The sequence below is a fragment of the Anomaloglossus baeobatrachus genome, chromosome 5, assembly GCF_048569485.1.
Source record: "Anomaloglossus baeobatrachus isolate aAnoBae1 chromosome 5, aAnoBae1.hap1, whole genome shotgun sequence".
NCBI classification, from domain to species: Eukaryota; Metazoa; Chordata; class Amphibia; order Anura; family Aromobatidae; genus Anomaloglossus; species Anomaloglossus baeobatrachus.
Genome location: NC_134357.1, coordinates 372,649,632 through 372,674,117, shown reverse-complemented (window position 1 = coordinate 372,674,117; position 24,486 = coordinate 372,649,632). Strand labels below are relative to the sequence as shown.

The window sequence follows — 24,486 nt, the reverse complement described above, 5'->3', positions numbered from 1 at the left end:
ATTCGAGGAGGCAAAGAGTTGTGACTTTTTTTGCTCCATTTACTGGTTTCTACTAAGCGTCACAAATTATAGAGTAAATGCATAGCAAAATTTACTGCCCCAAGGTTGGTGCAGAATTGATATTAACTTCTCTCTTTAGTCTAATTTTGTTGACTCATACTTGCCTTGAGTGCATTTCCTCCAATTCATCATGTGGATTTTTGTCACTTTTTTTTCTTTTTGCTTTGTGGTATTTACTGACATTTATTACACAAAAATACATCTAAATGGCCACAGTTCATAAATTTGCCACACAGATGGAAAAGAAAAAATTTTTTTCTGGCTATTTCAAGATGTCGTGAAAGATGCAATTTTTTTTTATTTAAGTGCAGAAAATCACTCCGTTGGGGGGAGGGCAGGTGGGGGAATGAAGTTGCGCAAAATTTTGAGTCTTTTTCAAATGTAACAATAGATGAATCAGCCAAAACCCATCTGAAATCAGTAGACTTCACCCACAAAGCAGAAAGCATAACAAAACAGGCGAGCAATTTAAATAAGGCGCAAATAAAATAATGAATTGGGTGAAAACAAACAAAAAAGGCCCAAAACTACACAAAAAACAGATACTAGGACAATGATGAATCAGGGCCATAGTTTACTTCTGTACTGCTCGATGCAACAACTTAACCACTTAAGGGGGTTATCCAGGACTTTGTTTTCCTATGGGGCGAAGAACTTACAGGAAGGTAGTTATTATCTACAGTTCGGTCCAGAAATATTTGGACAGTGACCAAATCTTGATTTGGCCGCTATTTTTAGTTTAAAATGACAACTGAGATGCAATTGAAGTGTAAACTTTCAGGTTTAATTAAAGGAATTGATCAAAAACATCCTGTGGAACGTTTAGGAATTTTGCAACTCTTTTCCTACAAAGCATCCGCATTATAGAGGCTCAAAAGTAATTGGACACATTTACTTTACCTTAACTAAAATGTTCAATTTTAATTCTTCATAAAGAATCCTTTGTAGGCAATGACTGCCTCAAGTCTTGAAGCCACCGACGTCACCAAATGCTAGGTTTCCTCCTTTGTGATGCTTTGCCGGCCTTTACTACAGCCAACGTTAGTTGTTGCTTGTTTATGGATTTTGCATGCTTGATGAGGTCGATATCTGGTGACTTTGTAGAATATTCCACTTCTGTGCCTTAAACATCTCCTGGATTGCTTTTGCAGAATATGTTAGGTCATTGTCCGTCTGTACTGTGAAGCGCCGTCTAATCAACCTTGCTGCATTTGGTGGAATCGGAGCAGAGAGTATTGCCCTGTACACTCTAGAATTCATCCGGCTGGTCATGTCTTTAGTCACATCAATAAACACTAGTGACCTAGGGTCACTGGAAGCCACATATGCCTGGCCATCACAGTGCCTCCACCATGTTTTACAGAGGATGTGGTGTGCTTTGGCTCATGAGCCGTTCCAAGCCTTCTCCATACTTTCTGCTTCTAATCATTCTGGTACAAGTTGATCTTGGTTTCATCTGTCCATACGATGCTTTTCCAGAACGGAGTTGCTTCTTTGGATGCTTTTTGACAAAGTATAATGTGGCCTTTCTATTTTTAAGGCTGATTAATGGTTTGCACCCTGTGGTGAACCCTCTGCATTTACACTCAGGAAGTCTCCTTATGGTAGATATTGAAACACCTAACTTTCTTGAGAGTTTTTCCCTTGGATGGATGTTGTGAAGGGGTTTTGCTTCAGTAAGGAAAGGATTCTGTAATAATCAACCACTATTGTCTTCCTTGGACATTGAGGCCTCTTTGATTTCCCCATCCTCTAAAGTGTGGTCATTTATTTATTTAAGCTGTTGATTTGGCTACTCCTAAAATTTCTGCTATCTCTCTGGTGAATTTTTTTTTTTCTTCAGCCCAATGATTGTCTGTTTCTCCTACATTTAGAATTCTTGACCGCATGTTGTGAGTTTACAATAACAGCTGCTAAATACAAGTGCCACATCTGGAATCAGCTTCAGACCTTTTAACTGCTTAATTGATAATTGTCCAATTACTTTTGGTCCATTTAAAAAGCGGCAGCTATATGTTAACACTAGAACTACTGGACTCATGACACCTATATAGAAATACATGGTGCAAAGTAGTCAAAATGACTACCTCAGTAGTTCTAGTGTTAAAGAGCTATAATTCCTAGATCCTTACTCAAATTAGAATGTAAATACCCTCAAATTAAAGCTGAGAATATGTACATAAAAAAACCCGTATTGATTACATAACTGTACAGTATATGGATAATGTTTTGGTAAAAAGGTAAAATGCCAAACTTTGTATCACTGTCCAAATATTTCTGAACCTAACTGTACCTGCCTGTTCTACCCGGAAAAGAGCTCTGCCACCTTAGAGAGGTCACAGACTGCTCCTGCCAGCTTATTCTCCTCATGTCAACAGAACAACTCCTTCTCTTCTGCTCTATGGACAGAGAATTACTGCAGACGTCGTGCTGATCCACAGCCAGCTCCCTGCAACCTAACTGCGGGTAGCCACTTGTCAATCAGCAAGACTTTTGCAGTGACACCCTGTCCATAGAGCAGAAGAGAAATAACTGCACTGTTAACCTTAGGAGAAAAGAAGCAGGATAATAAGCCGGCAGGGGTGCCCAGTGACTGTTCTTATCTGTCAAAGATCGTTTCTGGGAAGAACAGGCAGGTAGTTAGTAACTCTCGTAAATTCTTAGCCCTGTAGGAAAAAATGACCAAACTCCCCTAAGGCCCTATGCCCACGCTGTGTATTTTGATGCGGATTTTGACGCAGATTTTCAGAAATCTGCAGCAAAATCTGCATGTCCATTGTGAAACCAGCAAAGTCTATGAGAATTGGTGTGCCCACATTGAGTATTTTTCCCTTGTGTATTTGGTGCAGATTTCATTTTTTCTGCATCAAATACGCAAGGGAATAATAAGCAACGTGGGCACAGCACTTGTGAATTCTCATAGACTTTGCTGGCTTCACAATGGACATGCAGATTTAGCTGCAGATTTCTGAAAATACGCGTCAAAACTACACAGCGTGGGCACTGGGCCTAAGACTGTTGTGCTGCCCACAATAAGGTGTAAATAAGATGGCATTGGAAAAAATGGGTGCGAAAACCTACTGTAGTTCTTATTTATCTTACCCAAAAAAGTCCACCCCAATCCACTGCATTGGCTGTAAGTACTGGGCAGACAGTGAGAAAAACATTGTGCAATTTGTGCTTAATTGACTTATAAACTAGTTTTGGGAGTCATTTCTCCCTCAGGGTATCTTGGCTCTCTACGTACAGTGACGAGTTCAATCATGAGGGGCAGTGTCCAGCACTCTAGTAAAATTACAATAATCTATATTAACGGCTGGGCGCAGTTTTAAAACACCACTACCTTTACAGAGAAAAGAATGCTCTTCTAAGTCGCACTCCGGTCACATGGAGTGTTGATTTTGTCCGTTTACTCAGTGATCAGCACCCAGTAGACAAAAAATATGAACCCAAGATCAAGAAGATTGTCCCAGTGGTGCAACTGGAAGACTTACCTTCTCGGTATGGCGATAGATCTGCACGGATCATTAACAATTATGTAGAATTGGCATAGGAGGAGGGGGGGGGAGGGAACTCTCTACATAAGAACACTTTTTTTTATTTTTTCCAGTTTTGTTAAATTTTAGAACATAAATCACAAAAACTTCAGTGAAAATCAAAATGTATTCAAAAAAATTAAAAAGTGCATTTGTTTGAGGGAAAGGGGGGGGGGGAGAATAGGAGAAGAAGACGTCTCCACCATAAAAGAAATGTTGCACTGAACAATAAACACAAGATGAAGCCCCCAATCCCCACCATCATGGACTGGAGAGCTTCTCTCCAAACAAAGTGTAGCTCCACCTTAAGTGTCTAAAAACAATGAAAACGCAAGGTCATCGTCACGCCGGTACCTCTTCCTCGTATGGTACATTATTTCTTTCTGGTCAATTCAAATTATCAGGGGTATAAGCCGTGCCCCTTAGCTGGCACCCTGCACCAGAGATTTAAAGCTGGTGGTGGATGGAGCCGACAGTTCAGACTATGCTTTTGGCACCACAAGCCTCTTCTGGTGGGGACATAACTTGACAATGGCGGCAGGGTACATTTTGACAATGAGTGTCCAATAGAGCCAAAATAATACTTCTAAGGCCGGGGCCACACGGGGACTATTGCGATCCGCGCATGACACTCTGCTCACACTGGCGGTACAGCAAAGCCGAGTGTCACTGCGACTGAGGTCCGATCATGCGATCGGACCTCAGCTGCAGGGGACGGGCCGGCCGGCACTGAGGGGGTGAGGGAGGCATTTATCTCCCTCTCTCCTCTGTAGCCGGCTATTGCCATTCTCGCTCTGCACTCGCGGTATACCGGTGTACCGCGAGTGGAGTGCGATTTTTCTCTCGCCCCATAGACTTGAATGGGTGAGAGAGAAAGAGTCTCGCATTACAATCGCCGCATGCGGTGACTGTTTTTTCTGTCTGATTGAGGCCAAGAAAATAAATCGCTCATGTGTGCTGGCACATAGGTTAATATTGGTCCGAGTGGAATGCGATGTTTTATCGCATTCTACTCGCTCCGATTTTCACGCCGTGTGTTTTGGGCCTAATAATAATAAAATTATTTTTAAGCTGCCATTAACATCCAGGTTGCCGGGGATTTGTAGGTTTCAAAGCTATATCAGGACTGGGGTATGTTCACAAAGTTTTTGGGGAGCCAAAAATCCAAACCTGCTTGCAACAAGCTCCCTATTATTTTTCCCAGTGCCTTTAATGTGTGTGAAAAAGCATCATGTCTATTCTTTGGTGAATAAAAAACAAAAATAAAAACTGCGATAAAAATGCACACACTTGAGTGCATCATCCTATGTAATGAAGGGCGTATCAAGAACCTAGTCACAAAACATACCAGAAAGGCATCGAAACAGTCTTCCCTTACAAAATCCACAAAATAAAAATACGCTACAAAAAAAAATGTTTTTTCCATATGCGTTTGTTTTAGTATAAGGGGTGTAAATGTGGTTCTTTGGCATGTTTATGGTGCAAAAAAAAAAAAAAAAAAAACCTGAGCAAATTTTGCTGCAATTTATGTGGAAATCGTGCCAAAGAATTTATCCTTTTCAATAGGTTATAAAATACATAAAAAAAAACAACAAAAAACGAAGAGGTAAATTATAGGCACATTTATCGTGCAAGTGAGAGTGGGAAGCTTATTGCAAGAAGATTAAAAAGAAAAAAAAAATTAAAAATCAGTATTACTTACCGGTAGTTAAATTTTCCAGAGCCACAACAGCACCCAGGAGAAAACAGAGGGTGCTGCGTGGAGAGGGGGGGGGGGAAGAAAAAAAAAAAAAAAAAAGGAAGGATTTTGGAGCCAAATTTGCACTATATAACTCCATGTGAACATATCCTTAGGTTAGCAAATTACCTTAGATAGCTATTCCATCCCCCCACTGGTTGGATGTGTATTCCAGGGGTAAAGGAGGATAAATTGCTGCCAGAAACCAGTTTGCAGCTTATATTCTGCAGAGACAGAGCGCCCGGTATATTGAGATCCAATATGCTAAATCCTCCATTCCCCCAATGGCAGATTTTGGGAGGGCCATCAAAGTCATCCAGTGTTGCTGAATTGGTACTTTTGGCCAACATTACCGTCACGCATATGCCCAGCTTTAGGGGGAAAAGTCCCTCTAAGAAGGGCAATCACCCCACTGTACACACTTACCTTGCAGTAGGTTAAGGACATCTGAATGTATTTTTGGGCAAACAAAAAGCCAAAGACAACTCTACCACTATTGGTAATCATAGACTTGTTCAGAAGTGGAGCTACACTTTATACTGTCCACAGTTTACTCCATTCTCCTGTACACACATCTCTTAATGCCAAGTCCAGATATGAAATCTGCCTTATTAAAAAGGGACATGAGAACGACAAAAGTCAGAATTCACACAACAAAATGTCCCTAACTCCAAATCACCAAAATGTTAAAAACATCTACATTGTAAGAACCGCCAGGGCAGATCCGGAGATTTAGTCTGAGATGGGGTACTGAAGAGATCTATTGCACCAGTCCATTATCCAGCGTCTAATCTACCGACTTCACAGTGATAAAGTAGCAGGCGGGATCTTCCTGCATTCAGTAATGGAAACCTCACACGGGCACACTGAGAAGACACAGTCTGAAGATACGGGTCTACAATGGGAGCTCTTTAAAAACAAAACAAAAAAAAAATAGAAGATTGTATGTTCACAAGGGACTGGCACCTTCGTTGCAAATTACTGTTGGCCACGTGGGTTAGCGGGATCCATCTGGCTCAGCTCGGATTGGTCCAGTAGCTCAAAGTCATCGGCTTCAGCGTCAGTGTCCAGCTCAGAGCTCGAGTTTCTCTGATATGTTTTCTGCCTGGGATTTTCCAAGAAGCCTGAGGCTTGTTGGGTGACACCTGCCAATGCCATCTGTATCATCCCACGAGTGACTAGGTTGGTAAGGTTGTCTTTAAGCTGCTGGGCACCAAGTGCAAGCGGCACCTCTGACTCTGAGGACTCGTCGTACAGCTGGTCACCAGACAAGTGGGGTTGGCTTGTTGTTATAGGGAGCCCAATGCTGGTGTCATCTTCATCATCTATCCCAGTTACCTCTGGATTTATAGAAGGGAAGTCAAGATCTCTTGCAAAGGACTCTTCTGGGTCACTATGGCGGTCCAGATCTACACATATAGAAAGAGATGTCACTTTATGGAAAACAAACAAACAAATAATCTGTACACAAAATGAACCTAAGGATATATGGAGGATTGTTAAGGGGGGTAATAAAATACTTCAGGAAATGCTCCTCCTTCAGGGAGTTTTGGAGGAGGTCTTTTATGTCCTGAAATGGTTTTGAACAGTTTTTTTTTCTCCAGACGCGGGTGTTTGTTTTTTATATCTTCAATCTCCTGATTGGACAATGCCTAGTTTGGAGCAGATGCCATCAGGAGCCACAAAAGAAGTGACCTGAGCTCTGTTTTCTCCATCTAAGCAGCAGCAGAAGTAGTGGAAGAAAAATGATCAAATGACTGACATATGAACAGTGAGTCATTTTACAGTAGAAATTAATACAAAGAGACTTTAACGAGTGTTTTGAGTGATTTTTCAGTTTTCTCTTTTTTGAGCAGCTGTAAAAGTCTCCTTAAAAAGCTGTGTGCATATACCCTTAGGATGTTTACTTGCATGAACGTAATAGTCGAAGGCAGGGGTCACGGATGGTTAGCGAACTTTAAAGGAGGAGTATTTCCATCTCCAAGATCCTATCCTAATATGTAGTAGGTGTAATAATAATAATAATAATAATAATAATAATAATAATAATAAATAATTACCTCCAATTAGAAATGTAGTATAGTTCTTCTGATTAGTTATGTTGCTTACCTCATGTTCAGGGCATTGCAGGACCTTATCCATGTTGACAACCACAAACAACTAATTGTGACTACATGCATGGTCATAACTTGACTTCCTGCAATGCCCTGAACAAAAAGTAAGTGACATAGTGAATCAGAAAAACTATACTACATTTTTCATTGGAGGTATTTGCTAATATTATTATTACTACACCTACTACATATTGGGATAGGGTCTTGGAGATGGGAATACCCATTTAAATGTGCCCATTATTCGGGAACCTGTGCACGCAGAACATTGCCTAGATGGACGCCCACCTGTGTCCCTGCAATAGGTGTTACTATTGTGCCCCAAACACCAATTTCATGGATCCTTTGGGTTACAGGAACTTTTCTTCATGTTATCACTCCCATTACAAAACATAAGGGCTCCAGTTCTTATATTCAGGGGTGGAAGCAGGTCCGATTTTGGACTGTCCCCTGGAGAAGCCTTCTTCAGACATGTCTAGCGATGGCTCGCTTAGCCGAACGAGCGCTCCTATGAATAGGAGAGCCAGGTAAACAATGTTAGGCCAATAGCCATCTAATACATATGGCGGCCTTTACAGGCCAACAAAAGGGGTCCATGAGAGTGGAGTTTAAGGCACAACCATTGTGCACCAAACATGTGAGATAGAGAAAGGCTGGCTCACTAGTGGGGCCCTTGTGGTATCTATCCTGCATTTTAATCAATTCTTTTCCAGGGTCTTTCCCATTTCAGCCCTCAATTGTCATGAGCTAGAAAATGATTTTAGATTTCATAGTTTAGTGTTGGTCATAAGCATAAGATTGTCCTGGAAAGGGGTAAGTGAATAAAGCTGTGGGGTGTGTCTGATTGGAAGCAATCCACAAAAAAAGAGACCTTTCCATCATAAAGAGATCTTTACCTTCTGAGCCTTCAGTAAGAGGAGTCTGCCCTCGGGATAAGTTAAATGTCCCATTCTCTGTGTATGAAACCTCTGCGTCTGAGTGTTCAGAATCCGATATGGTTAGTTCTTTAGCGACTGCAGAATCGTCCAGCTTAAGAGAGAAAAAAAAAAAAAAGAAGAAGGATAAGCTTCCAGGAAAACCCCATTTTATATACAGTGCCTTGCAAAAGTATTCGGCCCCTTTGAATTTTTCAACCTTTTCCCACATTTCAGGCTTCAAACATAAAGATAAAAATTTTATATTAATGATGAAGAATCAACAACAAGTGGGACACAATTGTGAAGTGGAACGAAATTTATTGCTTATTTTAAACTTTTATAAAAAATAATAAACTGAAAATTGTGGCGTGTAATATTATTCGTCTTCTTTAAGTTAATACTTTGTAGCGCCACCTTTTGCTGCGATTACAGCTGCAAGTCGCTTGGGTTATTTCTCTATCAGTTTTGCACATTGAGAGACTGAAATTCTTGCCAATTCTTCCTTTGCAAACAGCTGGAGCTGAGTGAGGTTGGATGGAGGCGTTTGTGAATAGCAGTTTTCAGCTCTTTCCACAGATTCTCGATTGGATTCAGGTCTGGACTGTGACTTGGCCATTCTAACACCTGGATACGTTTATTTGTGAACCATTCCATTGTAGATTTTGCTTTATGTTTTGGATCATTGTCTTGTTGGAGGACAAATCTCCGTCCCAGTCTCAGGTCTTTTGCAGACTCCAACAGGTTTTCTTCAAGAATGGTCCTGTATTTGGCTCCATCCATCCTCCCATCAATTTTAACCATCTTCCCTGTCCCTGCTGAAGAAAAGCAGGCCCAAACCATGATGCTGCCACCACCATGTTTGACAGTGGGGATGGAGTGTTCAGGGTGATGAGCTGTGTTGCTTTTACGCCAAACATATCGTTTGGCATTGTGCCCAAAAAGTTTGATTTTGGTTTCATCTGACCAGAGCACCTGCTTCCACATGTTTGGTGTCTCCCAGGTGGCTTGTGGCAAACTTTAAATGACAGTGTTTATGGATATCTTTGAGAAATGGCTTTCTTCTTGCCACTCTTCCATAAAGACCAGATTTGTGCAGTGTACGACTGATTGTTGTCCTATGGACAGACTCTCCCACCTCAGCTGTAGATCTCTGCAGTTCATCCAGAGAGATCATGGGCCTCTTGGCTGCATCTCTGATCAGTTTTCTCCTTGTTTGAGATGAAATTTTTAAGGGATGGCCAGGTCTTGGTAGATTTGCAGTGGCATGATTCTCCTTCCATTTCAATATGATCGCTTGCACAGTGCTCCTTGGGATGTTTAAAGTTGTGAAAAACTTTTTGCAACCAAATCCGGCTTTAAACATCTCCACAACAGTATCACGGACCTGCCTGTTGTGTTCCTTGGTCTTCATGATGCTCTCTGTGCTATAAACAGAACACTGAGACTATCACAGAGCAGGTGCATTTATACGGAGACTTGATTACACACAAGTGGCCTATATTTATCATCATCAGTCATTTAGGACAACATTGGATCATTCAATTCAGAGATCTTCAATGAAATTCTGGAGTGAGTTTGCTGCACTGAAAGTAAAGGGGGCGAATAATATTGCACGCCACAATTTTCGGTTTATTCTTTTTTACAAAAGTTTAAAATAAGCAATAAATTTTATTCAACTTCACAATTGTGTCCCACTTGTTGTTGATTCTTCACCATAACACTAAAATTTTTATCTTTATGTTTGAAGCCTGAAATGGGGGAAAAGTTTGAAAAATTCAAGGGGCTGAATACTTTCGCAAGGCACTGTATTTGTATGTATGTATGTATCTAGAGACAAGCGAAGCTTCCGGTCATACGATCTGTGCCTGCTGCAGGCTTGAAACGATCACATACCAGACAGTACTGATATCTATGAGCATTAGTGATGAGGGAGCACTACCATGCTCGGGTGCACAGTACTCGTAACTAGTCATGAGTGGGCACTAGCATGCTCAGGTGCTCGGTACTCTTAATGAGCAGTTGGATGCTCAGATGGGCACGTCTCGATTACAGAGTACAATGGAAGTCTACGGGGGGGTGGGGGGGGCGTTGCTCGAGCATTTTTCCAGAAAATCTTCCTTCTGGAAAATCCTCAAGTTCCCCATTTACTTTCATTACACTTGGTACTTGATTCACCCCAACCGAGCATCCAACTGATCATTACGAGTGCCGAATACCCGAGCATGGTGGTGCTCACAAATCTCATAATACGTTATTAGTAAGGAGAGCCCAGGTTGTCTTTACATCCCAGAAGGACACAATAGAACAAAAGCAAAATACTGTATTTTAATCCATTACAGACAAGTGTGCTGTTACCGTAGGACAAAACGCAGCCAGCTCCTCTTCACTGTCGCTTCCCTCATTTGGAGGAAGAGCTCGCCCATGCACTGGTCACAAAAAGATACAAATTACTGTTGGACAATACTTAGAAACAACTTACCCTCCTCTTCACCTGTGAGACACCCAAACACTTCACATAGCTGTCAGCCAAACGATGGTTCAGCCGATAATTCGGCCAGCACCCCTCACCCGACCCCCATACATAGGAGCACTCACTAGGCCGGGAGCAATATTAGAGAGCTGCTGTCAGACAAGTCTGGCAACCGCTTATCTGTAGAGAACAAAAGGATCACAGACTGACCTTACCACACCAGTTCCTTATCTGTCCCTGACATTTGTCCCCATATGCATTAAACTATCGGCTGAACCAGTCGATATTTTCAGGCTTTACAAGCATGGGGGCCTTAAGGGTACGTTTCATCTTCACCGCGGCCCTATGAGTTTTTCACAGCATATGTAAGAGATTTTGGAAAATGTTATGCACAAGGCTGGTACTGTAAAAGGCCACGGAATAGCTACTGGAGTTTTGTTATTCAGGAACGTAACCTTAAGATGCCCAAACAATCTTCAAGAGCCTTGGGCCAAACACCGTCTGATCAACAGCTTTTAATTGCCAGCCCCCTCATACAGATTTTGGATGTATAGGGAGAAGGTAAGAAAGCCAATGCCAGACTCCACTGGCAGCAGCTTACTGGGTGTTGCAATTCATTATACAAATTTGTGGGCGGTTTCGGTTTAGAACGTTGAGTTTGGCAGACCTTGCTCTAAAGTGTATGTATGAGGGCCTAATAGGGGTTTTCCACTTTAAGAAGTGGTCTCCAAAGATTTTTCCACTTGTAAAATAACAAAAAATGCAGATATTCACCCTCCCCAGGTCTAGGAACATCTCTCCACCACTACTCAAGTCTTAAGGGGGCTTTACACGCTACGATATAGCTAGCAAGCGTACCCGCCCGTCGTTTGTGTGTCACGGGCAAATCGCTGCCCGTGGCGCACAATATCGCTAACACCCGTCACACATACTTACCTTCCTAGCGATGTCGCTGTGGGCGGCGAACAACCTGTTTATTAAGGGGGCAGTTTGTGCGCCGTCACACCGCGGCCGACCAATAGAAGTGGAGGGGCGAAAACCAACCGCATTAATGACATGCCCACCTCATTGCCGGAGGACGCAGGTAAGCTGTTCGTCGTTCCCGGGGTGTCACACATAGCGATGTGTGCTGCCTCAGGAACGACGAACAACCTACATCCACAACGACCGAGATTTTGAAAATGAACGACGTGTCAACGATCATGTGAGTATTTTTGATCGTTAACACTCGCTCGGAGCCCTTACAGGCAACGACGTCGCTAATGACGCCGGATGTGCGTCACGAATTCTGTGACCCAGACGACATATCGTTAGATAGGTCGTTGCGTGTAAAGCCCCCTTTAGTGTCTTGGTGATGTCATTACGACAAATTACCCAACCACTGCAGCCAATCATTGAGTTCAGCAGTTCTGGATGAAAGGAGGGCGAGTAAGTTGCTCTTTTTCTTCTTTTACAAGTCTAAAAATATTTGAGACCAATTTTGTTAAAAGGGAAATACCCCTTTAAAAGGCAATGTTGATCTATTCAGGATTCTGGCACAGATCCCACTCCCACTCCACTCGCTAATTGAATGAGCACTTTATTCCCCGTTCAGGTGCATCAAAGGGTCTAAATGACAGTGCTGCCAATTTTAAGAAACACAGCGCGGTGATCAATGCCGCGGATTCTGCACAGAAGACAACTTAACAGCTTCATTTAATTAAACTACATTGAGTCTTTATAAATATCTGCTGGCTCATTAGTAGTGAAAATCCAATTTTCAGCCTTGGATTTCTGTGGCGGGATTTTTGTAGCAAATCTGACACGTGTGAATATAACCTAATGTAGCCTACACTATGAGTGTCAGAGGACGGGGGTTACCGTCTGCTCCTAACACTTACTTTGTCTTTCTTTCTGCCGTGACATCATGTATCCGCGAACACTAAAGTCCAACCTCTGCAAGGCTGGCTCCAGCTTCTGGTAAACACGCTGACCCAGGCGATGGTATATAGCCAGGGGCCACAGGAGGACGAACAGTACTGTGTAAAGAGGACACAAGTGAGAGGTCAGTTACAGAACGTCACATTATATGGGATATCTGAGACGGAACCCAAGTTCCGGATTATCACATGGCGGTTTATTCACAGAGGACATATTTGGTTGCTAAAATCCACATTTTCTTCCACAGTGGATTTTCCCCTTTATAATTCATAGGAGGAAATCTGTCGCAAATCTGTGGCCAAACTGTCGTTAAATATCAGTGGGTAATCCATGCAGATTGCCCTAGAATTTGCATCAAAATATTACAAAAAATTATCCTAGACTTAAAGAGAACCTTGGCCCCCGCATTTTCCCTTATAAGCTGTGGCCACCACCAGTGAGCCCTTATATACAGTATTCTAGAATTCTGTATATAAGAGCCCAGGCTGCTCTGTATAAAAGGTAAAAACACCTTTATTATACTCACACGCAGGGAGGTCGGGTCCAATGGGTGTCGCTGCTCTTGGGCCCTGTGCCTCTTTTCTTCATTACATCGCCGTGTGAATGGCGCGTCCTACATCATGCACACAGAGGCAGCCATTGTGCTCCTGCACACTTTCATCTGCCCTGCCAGGGGCAGAGCTAAATACTGTAATGCACAGGCACGAGGAAAGGTCAAAGACCACCTGTGCATGCACAATACAATACAGTGATCTGCCCTCAGCTGGATCAAAGTGCACTTGCGCAGGAGCGCAAAGAAGGCCTCTGTGTGGCTGACGTAGGACGGGTCATCCACACGAAGCAGGGAAGGAGGAACAAACAGAAGAGAGGAGGCACTGGACCGAGAGCAGTGATGCCCATCGGACCGGACCGCCCCTTAGGTGAGTAGAATAAAAGGTATTTTTTATGTTATATAGAGCGGCATGAGCACTTATATACAGCATTCCAGAATACTGTATATAAGAGCTTACTGGTGGTGGCCGCAGCTTATAAGGGAAAATCCTGGTTACTGGTTCCCTTTAACCATAGACTACTTCCAAAATATTACTACAGAAAGGAAAGAGTATTAATGGTGGGGAGGGGTAAGTTATTTGGGGGAAAAATTGAGAATATGGACTCACACAGCAGATAGGAGAGCACAAGACCAGGAATATATCCACCCAGGACAGTCAGAAAAGTGAGGAATCCACAGAACAGGAGACAGAACTGCAAAAGGAATGAAAGTGTGGTTATTACATTGTAGTATGCAAGGTGTATATACAGTGGGAAAAAAAAGTATGTAGTCAGCCACCAATTGTGCAAGTTCTCCCACTTAAAAAGTTGAGAGAGGCCTGTAATTGACATCATAGGTAGACCACAACTAAGAGAAACAAAATGAGAAAATAAATCCAGAAAATCACCTTGTCTGATTTGGCAAGATTTTTTTGGCAAATTATTATAGAAAATAAGTATTTGGTCAATAAGAGTTCATGTCAATATTTTGTTATATATCCTTTCCTGGCAATGACAGGTCAAACATTTTCTTTAAGTCTTCATAACGTTGGCACACGCTGTTGGTGGTATGTTGGCCCATTTCTCCATGCAGATCTCCTCTAGAGCAGTGATGTTTTAGGCCTCTCGCTGGACAACACTGACTTTCAACTCCCTCCAAAGGTTTTCTATGGGGTTGAGATCTGGAGACTGGCTAGGCCACTCCAGGACCTTCATATTTTTCTTATGAAGCGACTCCTTTGTTGTCCTGGCAGTGTGCTTGGGATCATTATCATGCTGAAAGACCCAGCCACTTTTCATTTTTAATGCCCTTGCTGATGCAAGGTTTGCACTCAAAATCTTCACAGTAGGTATGGTGTTCTTTGGATGCAACTCAGAGTTGTATTTCTACCAAACAGTTGTACTTTGGTTTCATCAGACCATATGACATTCTCCAGATACTCTTCTGGAAAATCTAAATGCTCTCTAGCAGACTTCAAACGGGCCCGGACATGTACTGGCTTAAGCAGGGGGACACGTCTGGCGCTGCAGGATCTGAGTCCCTGACGGCGTAGTGAGTTACTGATGGTAGCCTTTGTTATGGTGGTTCCAGCTCTATGCAGATCATTCACTAGGTCCCCTAGTGATCTTGTATGGCTTCCATTTTCTTATTATAGCTCCCACAGTTGATTTCATCACACCAAGCTGCTTGCCTATTGCAGATTCAGTATTCTCAGCCTGGTGCAGGGCTAGAATTTTGTTTCTGATGTCCTTCGACAGCTCTTTGGTCTTCACCAGAGTGGAGTTTGGAGTGTGACTGTTTGAGATTGTGGACAGGTGTCTTTTATACTGATAACGAGTTCAAACAGGTGCCATTACTACAGGTAATGAGTGGAGGACATAGGAGCCTCTTAAAGAAGAAGTTACAGGTCTGTGAGAGTCAGAATTCTTACATGTTTTTAGGTGACTATATTACTTATTTTCCAACATAATTTGCAAATAAAATCTTGCAAAATTAGACAAGGTGATTTTCTGGATTTGTTTTCTCATTTTATCTCTCATAGTTCTGGTCTACCTATGATGTCAATTACAGGCCGCTCTCATCTTGTTAAGTGGGAGAACTCTCACAATTGGTGGTTGACTAAATGCTTTTTTCACCACTGTATAGCGGAAGAAAACTGTTTCCTAACAGGTAGAGTAGGAGCAGAATTAGGTGAAATATGAGCCTGACAAAAAAAATTAAAGTCGCAGTTTTTTTTTTAAATGCAGATTGTTGTGTTAAGCAACTTCACCTCATTTGATGGCTAAGGTGATAATCAGCAATCTGCAAATAGAATATAAAAATCATGTGGTCTCCCCCCATAAAAAAATAAAAATAAATATCACTCCAAAAGTGCTAGGTGTCTCCCTTATGTTTAACTTGCTACTGTAAACTGTCTCTAATCCGAGAGACACAGAGATGGATTAGAAGAGGACTGAGCCAACTGCCTCTGCTCTCCTGTCTGTCAAACAGAGGAAGGAAGGCTACTAGACAGTGGCAAGTGCAATAGATACTGTGGAGCAAGGGGCAGGAAGATCCAGAAACTATAGTGCTGGCAGAATGCTGAAGAAAAAGAACCGCCTGTTTCTAATACCAAACAGTGGATGGCATGTGACACAACATGAGAATCAGATCACTTCCCGAATTTAATAGACAAAATTAGTCCTAACTTGTTGGGGGAAATTTGGGCACCAAGAAGCAAAGGATTTGTGGACAATACAGATAGTGAAATGTATCGAGTCCATGGATGTATGAGGCCATGTGCGCACTGAGTATTTGGTGAGTTTTTTACCTCAGTATTGAAAAGCCAAAACCAGGAGTGGAATCAGAGTAAAAGTATAATAGAAACACGGCACCAATTCTGGATTTTTACCCATTCCTGGTTTTGCCTTACAAATACTGAGGTAAAATACTGACCAAATACTCGTGTGCACAAGGCCTTACAAATACTGAGGTAAAATACTGACCAAATACTCGTGTGCACGTGACCTTACAAATACTGAGGTAAAATACTGACCAAATACTCGTGTGCACGTGACCTTACAAATACTGAGGTAAAATACTGACCAAATACTCGTGTGCACAAGGCCTTACAAATACTGAGGTAAAATACTGACCAAATACTCGTGTGCACGTGACCTTACAAATACTGAGGTAAAATACTGACCAAATACTCGTGTGCACGTGACCTTACAAATACTGAGGTAAAATACTGACCAAATACTCGTGTGCACGTGACCTTACAAATACTGAGGTAAAATACTGACCAAATACTCGTGTGCACGTGACCTTACAAATACTGAGGTAAAATACTGACCAAAAGACTCAACATGTGCACGTGACCTTATAATGAACAAATGCATGGGCCACAGAAATAAACCGTTCATACGTGGTGATGGTGAGTGTAACAAAGGACAGCACAACAGCCTGTATCTGTAGTTACGACACCAAGGTCTATAATGGGAAAAACCCTTTATATGACTGAAATACCTTACACAAAGATACATCAAATATATCGTTATAGACAGGCCTTTACCTTGCCAGGATTTTCAGATTTGAAGACCTTAAGGTTCCTTAGAAAATTTGTGAGAGAGACCCACACCTCGGCAGCATGATGGCACAGCTCCGGCACGCTGAGCAGCCTAGGGTGTACGAACCCCCAACTAAAAAAGACCAAAAGAACCATTACAAAACACGCCAAGTTACATTATGGCCCCCATACACATTACATAGAAGTCGGATGAAACAACTGATTGCGACAATAATGAGCAATTGGCAAACAAATATTCGTTTCGTCTGACTGTCAACCGACGAACATTCATCATCAAAAACAGACCAATCAGGCATGTGACATGTTATCGGCTGAACAGAAGCACTGGCTGTATTGATGCGGTCAAAGAGAGAGAATATATGTGTATATATATATATATATATATATATATATATATATATATATATATATATATATATATATATATATATATATATATATATATATATATATATATATATATATATATAAAAATTTAATGGGAATGAGTGAGCATCCGAAACGACTGTTTGTCAGCCCATACGTGGCTCAGGTAAGGGAGTCCTCGGGGTCTGTATACAGCCACGTTTTACCCTCTGCAGCAATTTACCACAGTGCCCAGACTGTTTATTTTCCAGCCATTTCTGCACATTACGAGGTCATATATAGGATCCCGCCACCCAGGAAGGCGCTGAATAAGCGTGAGATAATCACGTACAAGTGGATGAATGTAATGAGATCTTCAGCTCCCTGCACCTCGCCTGTGTGGCTCTAACATTTCTCCATGCACTGCCTGTAATTCCCACTAATGATCCTTAGTATTACGAGGATTACCGGGCTGCTGGTCAGCACTGTTATATGAGGCCACCTGCCACATTGTGCTGGAGTGTAAATGAAACGCAGGATGCCTCCCACCATTACCTATAGTCCCAGGCTCACCTCTCAGTGTCCAGATCACTGGATCTTGCAGCTGAAATGTTGGAAAGAAAGCATAAATCACCACCTAATGCGACAACATAAAATGGCTCACAGTTATGGTATATAGAAGGAGGTCCTTAAAAGGGGTCCACTTTTATGACGATCAATGCCCTAACTGACCTGTTACGAGAGGAGTGGTCTCCTTAAATGGAACCTGTCAGCAGTTTTTGTCACTTATAAACCTCTAAGATCATGTGCAGTAGAAGTTCCTAACATCCACCCATCCCTTGATATTTAGGAAAACGTGACCCCAGTGGATATTCTGAAAAATTTTAGGCTGCTCACAGTGCTGTCCGCCCTTTCTTTCTGATCCAATTCTGGAGACACCAGGATTGCTGAGGTAAAAAGATGCTGCTCACACTGTTGTCCACGACTAGTGTTTAGCGAGTACCTAACGATTTGTACTCACTATACTCATAACGAGTACTGTCTAATACTCGCGTATTCGTTCCGAATAGCGTGTGCAATGGAAATCAATGGGGAAAATTTGTAAAAGTAACAAGTAACCTGAATGGCGCACTATTTGCTAGAGACTACGCACACTCCTGCCCACCCTATTAATCTACTAATGTAAACAGAAGGAATGAGAAAACAAGAGACTGCTCACACTTCTGTCCACTATGTCTTTCTGATCTAATACTGGGGATATCAGGCATAATGAGGTAAGAAGAGGCTGCTTACACTGCTGTTCCCCATCTCTATTGATGAAATACTGGAGATACCAGGAATGCTGAGAAAAGAAGAGGCTGCTCACACTGCTGTCTACCATGTCTTTCTGAATGCTGTCCAGTTGCTATGAGCTGATGATAATCTAAACCACATACTGTCGAACTATCTCCAAGTCATAGAAGCCAAGCTTCCTACTGCAAATGCTCACAGGTATCTGTCTTATAAGAATTTTAATTGGCCACAGCCTTGACAAAAAAAAAAAAAAATTATAAATTGGTGGAGAATGATTGAACTTGATGGACCTAGGTCATATTCAACCTATGTATGTAATTTTGGTAATTACCACTGCAGATAAAGGAGTATGAAAGGCTAAGTAAAAATGTATTTAGGAATTTATTATAAATTATTTACAATTAACTTTTCTTCCACTTTGCCACATTATTTCTCACCTCCAAGCTCAGGCCAAATTTTGTTCTTCCACTGGTCCACACATATGATGATCATCAGGCCAAACGCAGCCAAGAACACGATTCTGAGAGAGGTCAAGGCAAAAAACCTACAAATAAGAGATTTTTAGGTCATCACTAATTCCTCTCAGTCAGATTTGTTGTTTTATCATTTTGCAGTAAAGGAAATGTACATATCTGAATTAACAGTTTGTGTCCTTCCAAAATATTCCCACTTGGCAACATGCATCTATAGAAGCCATCATCACCCTGCACCCTAAAATCGAGTCCTATTCTTAAACAAGTTGGCTGGTTTAGAGAAGGCATGTTCAGATATCTTATTTTTGGGAGAGATCGAGTACTCATTCAGGACTTCCATCAATAAGCTTGAGCTGCTACAAAGATCACCTCCCTTTCTGGAGGACCTAGCATGTCTTGTGGTTTTGAAGGGAACCTTGCAATGCTTCATTTATCCTGGGGTAGCGCTGAAGGGAACTGAAACCATTACGGTCAGTTTTCTCACAGATTAAAGAGGAAACCCTTCAATCATGATTATTTTGGGGGTCTCTATTGTTTTTTGAACTCATCTAAATAGCCAACCCAATTAGTACCACATAAACACATCACAGACTTAAGGCCACATCTCACTAAGCGACATCGCTAGCGACATCGCTGCTGAGTCACGGTTTTTGTGACGCAACAGCGATCTTGCTAGCGACGTTGCTGTGTGTGACATCCAGCAACGACCTGGACCCTGCTGTGAGGTCGCCGGTCGTTGCTGAATGTCCTGGACCATTTTTTGGTCGTCGCTCTCCCGCTGTGAAGCACACATCGCTGTGTTTGACAGTGAGAGCAACAATCTGAATGTGCAGGGACCAGGGAGCCGGCTTCAACGGACGCTGGTAACCAAGGGACACATCGGGTAACCAAGCAAAGGTTTTGCTTGGTTAACCGATATTTACCTTGGTTACCATCGTCCGCAGCTTCTAGAAGCCGGCTCCCTGCACACGTTGCCAAGATACACATCGGGTAAATATAAGCAAAGCGCTTTGCTTAGTAACCCGATGTGTACTATGGTTACCAAGCACAGCGTCGTTACACGGGTCGCTGGTGGCTGATCTTTGATCGCTGTGGAGATCTGCCTGTTTGACAGCTCACCAGCAACCATGTAGCGACGCTCCAGCGATCCCTGCCAGGTCAGATCGCTGGTGGGAACGCTGGAGCATCGCTTAGTGCGACGGTACCTTTAGGGCTCACACCAAGATGTAGGTCAGACTGGCTGTGCCATTATAGGAAGGCAGAAGTAGAAAGCGGTGATAGAGATGGCTGGGGAACTCGCAAGTACCAAGATCATAATAAAATATTATATAGTTAATGTGGCTAAGATAATATGCATTCTCTCCATCAGCGCTCAGCCCAAGCTTTTACACAAAAATGACACAAGTTTGACAATACAATTCTTACAGAAACCACTAGAGGCAATGGCTATGCTGGGAGTTCATATACCTGGTAACCAGTCAGCTTCTTTAGGTGTCTTTCAGTTCATACTTCATTTACCTTATACAGCAATAATTAAAAGGGAATCTGTCACTAGATTCAGGGTGTCCAAACCAGCATGTCTCAGACATTGGCAGTGTGAGTGCAGCATATTTTAGGCTAGTTTCACACGTGTTGAACGGCATCCATTGCCTGACGGATGCAACGGATGTGTTGCATATAGTGGCACAACGGATGCTGCAAAACAACGGAATTCTGTTTTTTTTTTTTTTTTTTTTTACAGTTTACCGGCGGCAGACTATTGTGAATGATCAGCTGATCGCTCCCAGTAGCCGGCCGCCGGCCGATCAGCTGATCGCTCCCAGTAGCCGGCCGATCAGCTGATCGCTCCCAGTAGCCGGCTGATCAGCTGAGGACGTGTGTGTGTGTGTGTGTGTGTGTGTATATACATACATGCGGAGTGGAGTGCGGGAGGGGGAGGAGCCAAGCGGGGAAGTGTCGGGCTCCCTGCACACGTACCCAGGGTAAATATCGGGTATAACTAGGCAAAACACTTTGCTTGGTTACCCGATATTTACCTTAGTTACGGGTGCAGGGAGCCAGAGAGAGCATGCGCAGTGAAATCCTGAGGATTCCGCTGCTCAAAAAAAACGTTACATGCTGAGTTCCTCCCGCTGGGCGGAAGCAACGGAGCGTTGCCCAGTGGAAGCAACGCAGGTCCTTTTGGCCTGGCATGTTAGAACGCTGTATATAAGAGACCAGTGGTGGTGGCCGCAGCTTATAGGCCCCAAATCTGATGACAGGTTCCCTTTAACATACCTGGATGAAATCGTTCAGCCAGGTTATGATTCATGCTGCCTGTGGATCAGTCAGCATGAATCTAGTGACAGGTTCCCTTTAATACCCACCGTCCACATGCTTGTCTGAATCAGAGAGGCGAGTACATTATCCTTGAATTAAATTAAATCTCTGTCATCTCCATTTATACAAAGAGCACTAAGGTTCATCATCTGGGTCAGGCTACATTCATACATCCGTGTCAAATGTTTGTGTTCTGCCTAGTTTTTCTAACTGAAGAGTGCACTCAAAAATCTGATCAGAGTAAGACATGCTCCATGGTACATGGTACATGGATCCAATTATCGGATCTGTGATGCTAAAGAAAATCTGTCAGCAGGTTCTTGCTATGTAAGCTGAAGACAGTATGCTGCAAGGGTTAACCCCGGAAATTCATGGCTGCCGGTCTTGTCACAATCCAATCTGTTTATTTAGGCAGCAGGACCCTTATTATTGCAGGACTACAATCACACACGCATGTTAGCCCTGCACCCCCCCCTCTCCTCTGATTGCACATTAACAGTGAGGTGTCAATCTCTATAGAGAGCATGGTGTGGGTGGAGACAGCGGTCTTAGCTCTCCTACATGGCTAAAACTAAAAATTCTGATTGTGTCAAAACAGCTGCAGCCAGTAATCTAAGTAATACACCGTTTGATTCAGGATCTGTTTGCCTACATTATGCTGCACTCAGATGAGGTAGAAAAAACCTGCTGACAGATTCCCTGTAATAGATGTATTCAGACTTCTCTTCTACTCAGTGAGTCAGTGTACCAGCCGACTATAAAACAATTATAATAATAGGCCTACACACCGACAATTCACACAGACATGGAAATAGAAGCCTGACATGAGTGATAGGTTTGGATGCTTCCACTCACGGACAACGTACTGAAATTCTGAAAATAGTTGGGACCTAAAATAAAGTTCATGATACGATACCATGAAGATGTTTCGGATCTGCTTTCTGCCTCTTTGGACTACTTTGCTTTCATTACATGTGATGATGGCAGATTTAAGCACAACATATAGCGGCAAAACTTAAAAATTGTAGAATTGTATTATTAAATGTTTGACAAATTTTAACATTTAGCCAAAAGTAAACAACCCCTTTAAAAGGACTTCATCTGGAAATCCCCAGGGAAGTTAATGTATTCCTTGCTCAGCAGATCACAGTGAAGAGAATAACAGGAAAGCCGTGTAATCTCTGATGCGCTGGCTTGTCCCCAAGTGACATACTGAAGGCCGATATGGCTGATAAAGGTGAAACTTTCCCCGGCAGGCTGGCGCTGTGTACAACAGGTGTTATCCTAAAGTCTAAGGCAATAGCTTACCCCGCAGTGAAGTGTGAAGACATTATCAACACGACCAGCGCCAAAACACCATATGCCAGCCGGGCAGGCTTACTGGACCAGATGCTGGACAAAACAGCGAAGAGGTGACAGGAACAGCTCTACCACAGGGTCACCCACATATCCCAAATGTCAGAACGGCACGAATACCTCTGTATAACTAGACCCTTTATATCTAGGAATCTGGGAAAGTTTGATGACAAAACCTACGAGATGCAGTAAAGAAGTCGCACATAGCGTGAAACCAGCACATGTGACTGCAGCCTCAAGGGCACAAATTTAGGTTTTTAATTGAGTCAAATGATTTCATGTAAAATATCGGGAAGCCTTCAGGAGACCCCTACTACCTAAACCACGAAATACTGAAAGGACTCCTCACAATAACATTAGGTTTTATTCTGAATCACTCCCTATACACAAATGAAGAGTGATCTATCTCTTGTAGAATACTGACCAATCATTGAGGGCGTGTACTTCTTTACCCTGTAGGATGCTGACCAATAATTGGGAACATGTACTTCTTCACTCTGTAGAATACTGACCAATCATTGAGGGCGTGTACTTCTTTACCCTGTAGAATGCTGACCAATCATTGGGGGCATGTACTTCACCCTGAACGACGCTGATCAATCACTAGAGATGTGTACTTCTTCCTCTTGTAGGATGCTGACCAATCATAAGCAAAAAGCAACACAGCAGAAGGAATGGATCTTCCAAAATGAATAATCATTGAAGTGGATCAGTCCCCAAATTTCACAATACAATGCATTATTAAATCGATCTCGTAGGCTTGATAAAAACAGAGGAATAATGCTGATATTTACATATGCATTTGTTTGCTCATTAATACTGTGTTTCCCCAAAATTATTTTTAGCTCCAAAAGATGCGCTAGGGCATAATTTTCAGGGGATGCATAGTTTGTATTGGCATCAGTGATTGGGTGGCCCATAACTAAAAATTAATATTCACTCCCTTTCCCATCCCTTCCCTCTGCGTTGCGGTCAATGATTGCAACGTGTATTAAAGGAAATGAATATTCACCCCTTCCACCGCTCTGTTGAATTGGGGGGGGGTCAGCATTATGGGTGGGGGAAGAGGGTGAATATTAATTTACAATTAACATTCCAATCACGGATGCCGGCACAGAGGGGTAGATGGAAGCCATTAGACTGATGCCATCCCTCCAATGCCAGCACTGCCTCTCACCATTCACATGACACTTGCAGCCAAGTGGCCGCCACAGATCGGCTGCAGCCTGTCAGTATTCAGTCACAGTGGACTTCAGCTGCAGTAAAGGCGACAGCCAATCAGCTGCTGATTGTAATTGGCAGGTAACACTAATGTCCTGTACCCGCTGGGAAACACGGTGCCAACATTGCAGGAACAGCGCCAATCCAGGAGGTATATATAGCCATTTTATTCTCGATGGGCAATTTAGTTAAGCGATTTCCAGTAGTGGACAGCCCTTATAAGTTTGGCAAATCCAAGTACACAGTATTTTTTTGCTGTCAATGTATCAGAAGGATTAACCCAAACATTGCCAGTCAGTATTGCTCACTGTTCGCGAATGACCCACAGACATGGCAGTATATAAGCCGCTTTTCAGCTTAAAGCTTTAACATCTACCCTAAAGTGTTTGGCAGATCTGGGCACATGTCCACATGAATTTGAGTTAACACGAAAATACTTTTATTCCCGACAATGTCTAGCACCAGGCCATCACTGTGCAGATTCCAGTGCTATGGCGGAGAATGCATGCACCCACAACAATAGCATCAAAGAGAAGTGATCAGTGTTCATCTTTCCAAATGTAATACAATAGGAAGAAAATCTATTCTGCTTCTGAACGCCCACTACTCCCTTCCAGCTGGTATGCT

At 42.6% G+C, this 24,486-nt stretch overlaps 1 protein-coding gene across 1 annotated transcript in view; it reads right to left on the bottom strand.

Moving 5' to 3' along the window:
* Positions 1 to 3,638: 3,638 nt before the first annotated feature.
* RETREG3 (reticulophagy regulator family member 3) overlaps positions 3,639 to 24,486 on the bottom strand; it is a 39,421-nt gene continuing 18,573 nt past the window's right edge. Inside the window, exons 3-10 of the mRNA XM_075349993.1 lie at positions 18,928 to 19,034; positions 17,771 to 17,801; positions 16,838 to 16,964; positions 13,913 to 13,997; positions 12,713 to 12,850; positions 10,718 to 10,788; positions 8,342 to 8,474; positions 3,639 to 6,743 (exon numbers count right to left, since the gene is read on the bottom strand). Coding sequence (XP_075206108.1) covers positions 6,313 to 6,743; positions 8,342 to 8,474; positions 10,718 to 10,788; positions 12,713 to 12,850; positions 13,913 to 13,997; positions 16,838 to 16,964; positions 17,771 to 17,801; positions 18,928 to 19,034 — 1,123 coding nt within the window. The 3' untranslated portion in view covers positions 3,639 to 6,312. The remainder of the gene's footprint in view (positions 6,744 to 8,341; positions 8,475 to 10,717; positions 10,789 to 12,712; positions 12,851 to 13,912; positions 13,998 to 16,837; positions 16,965 to 17,770; positions 17,802 to 18,927; positions 19,035 to 24,486) is intronic.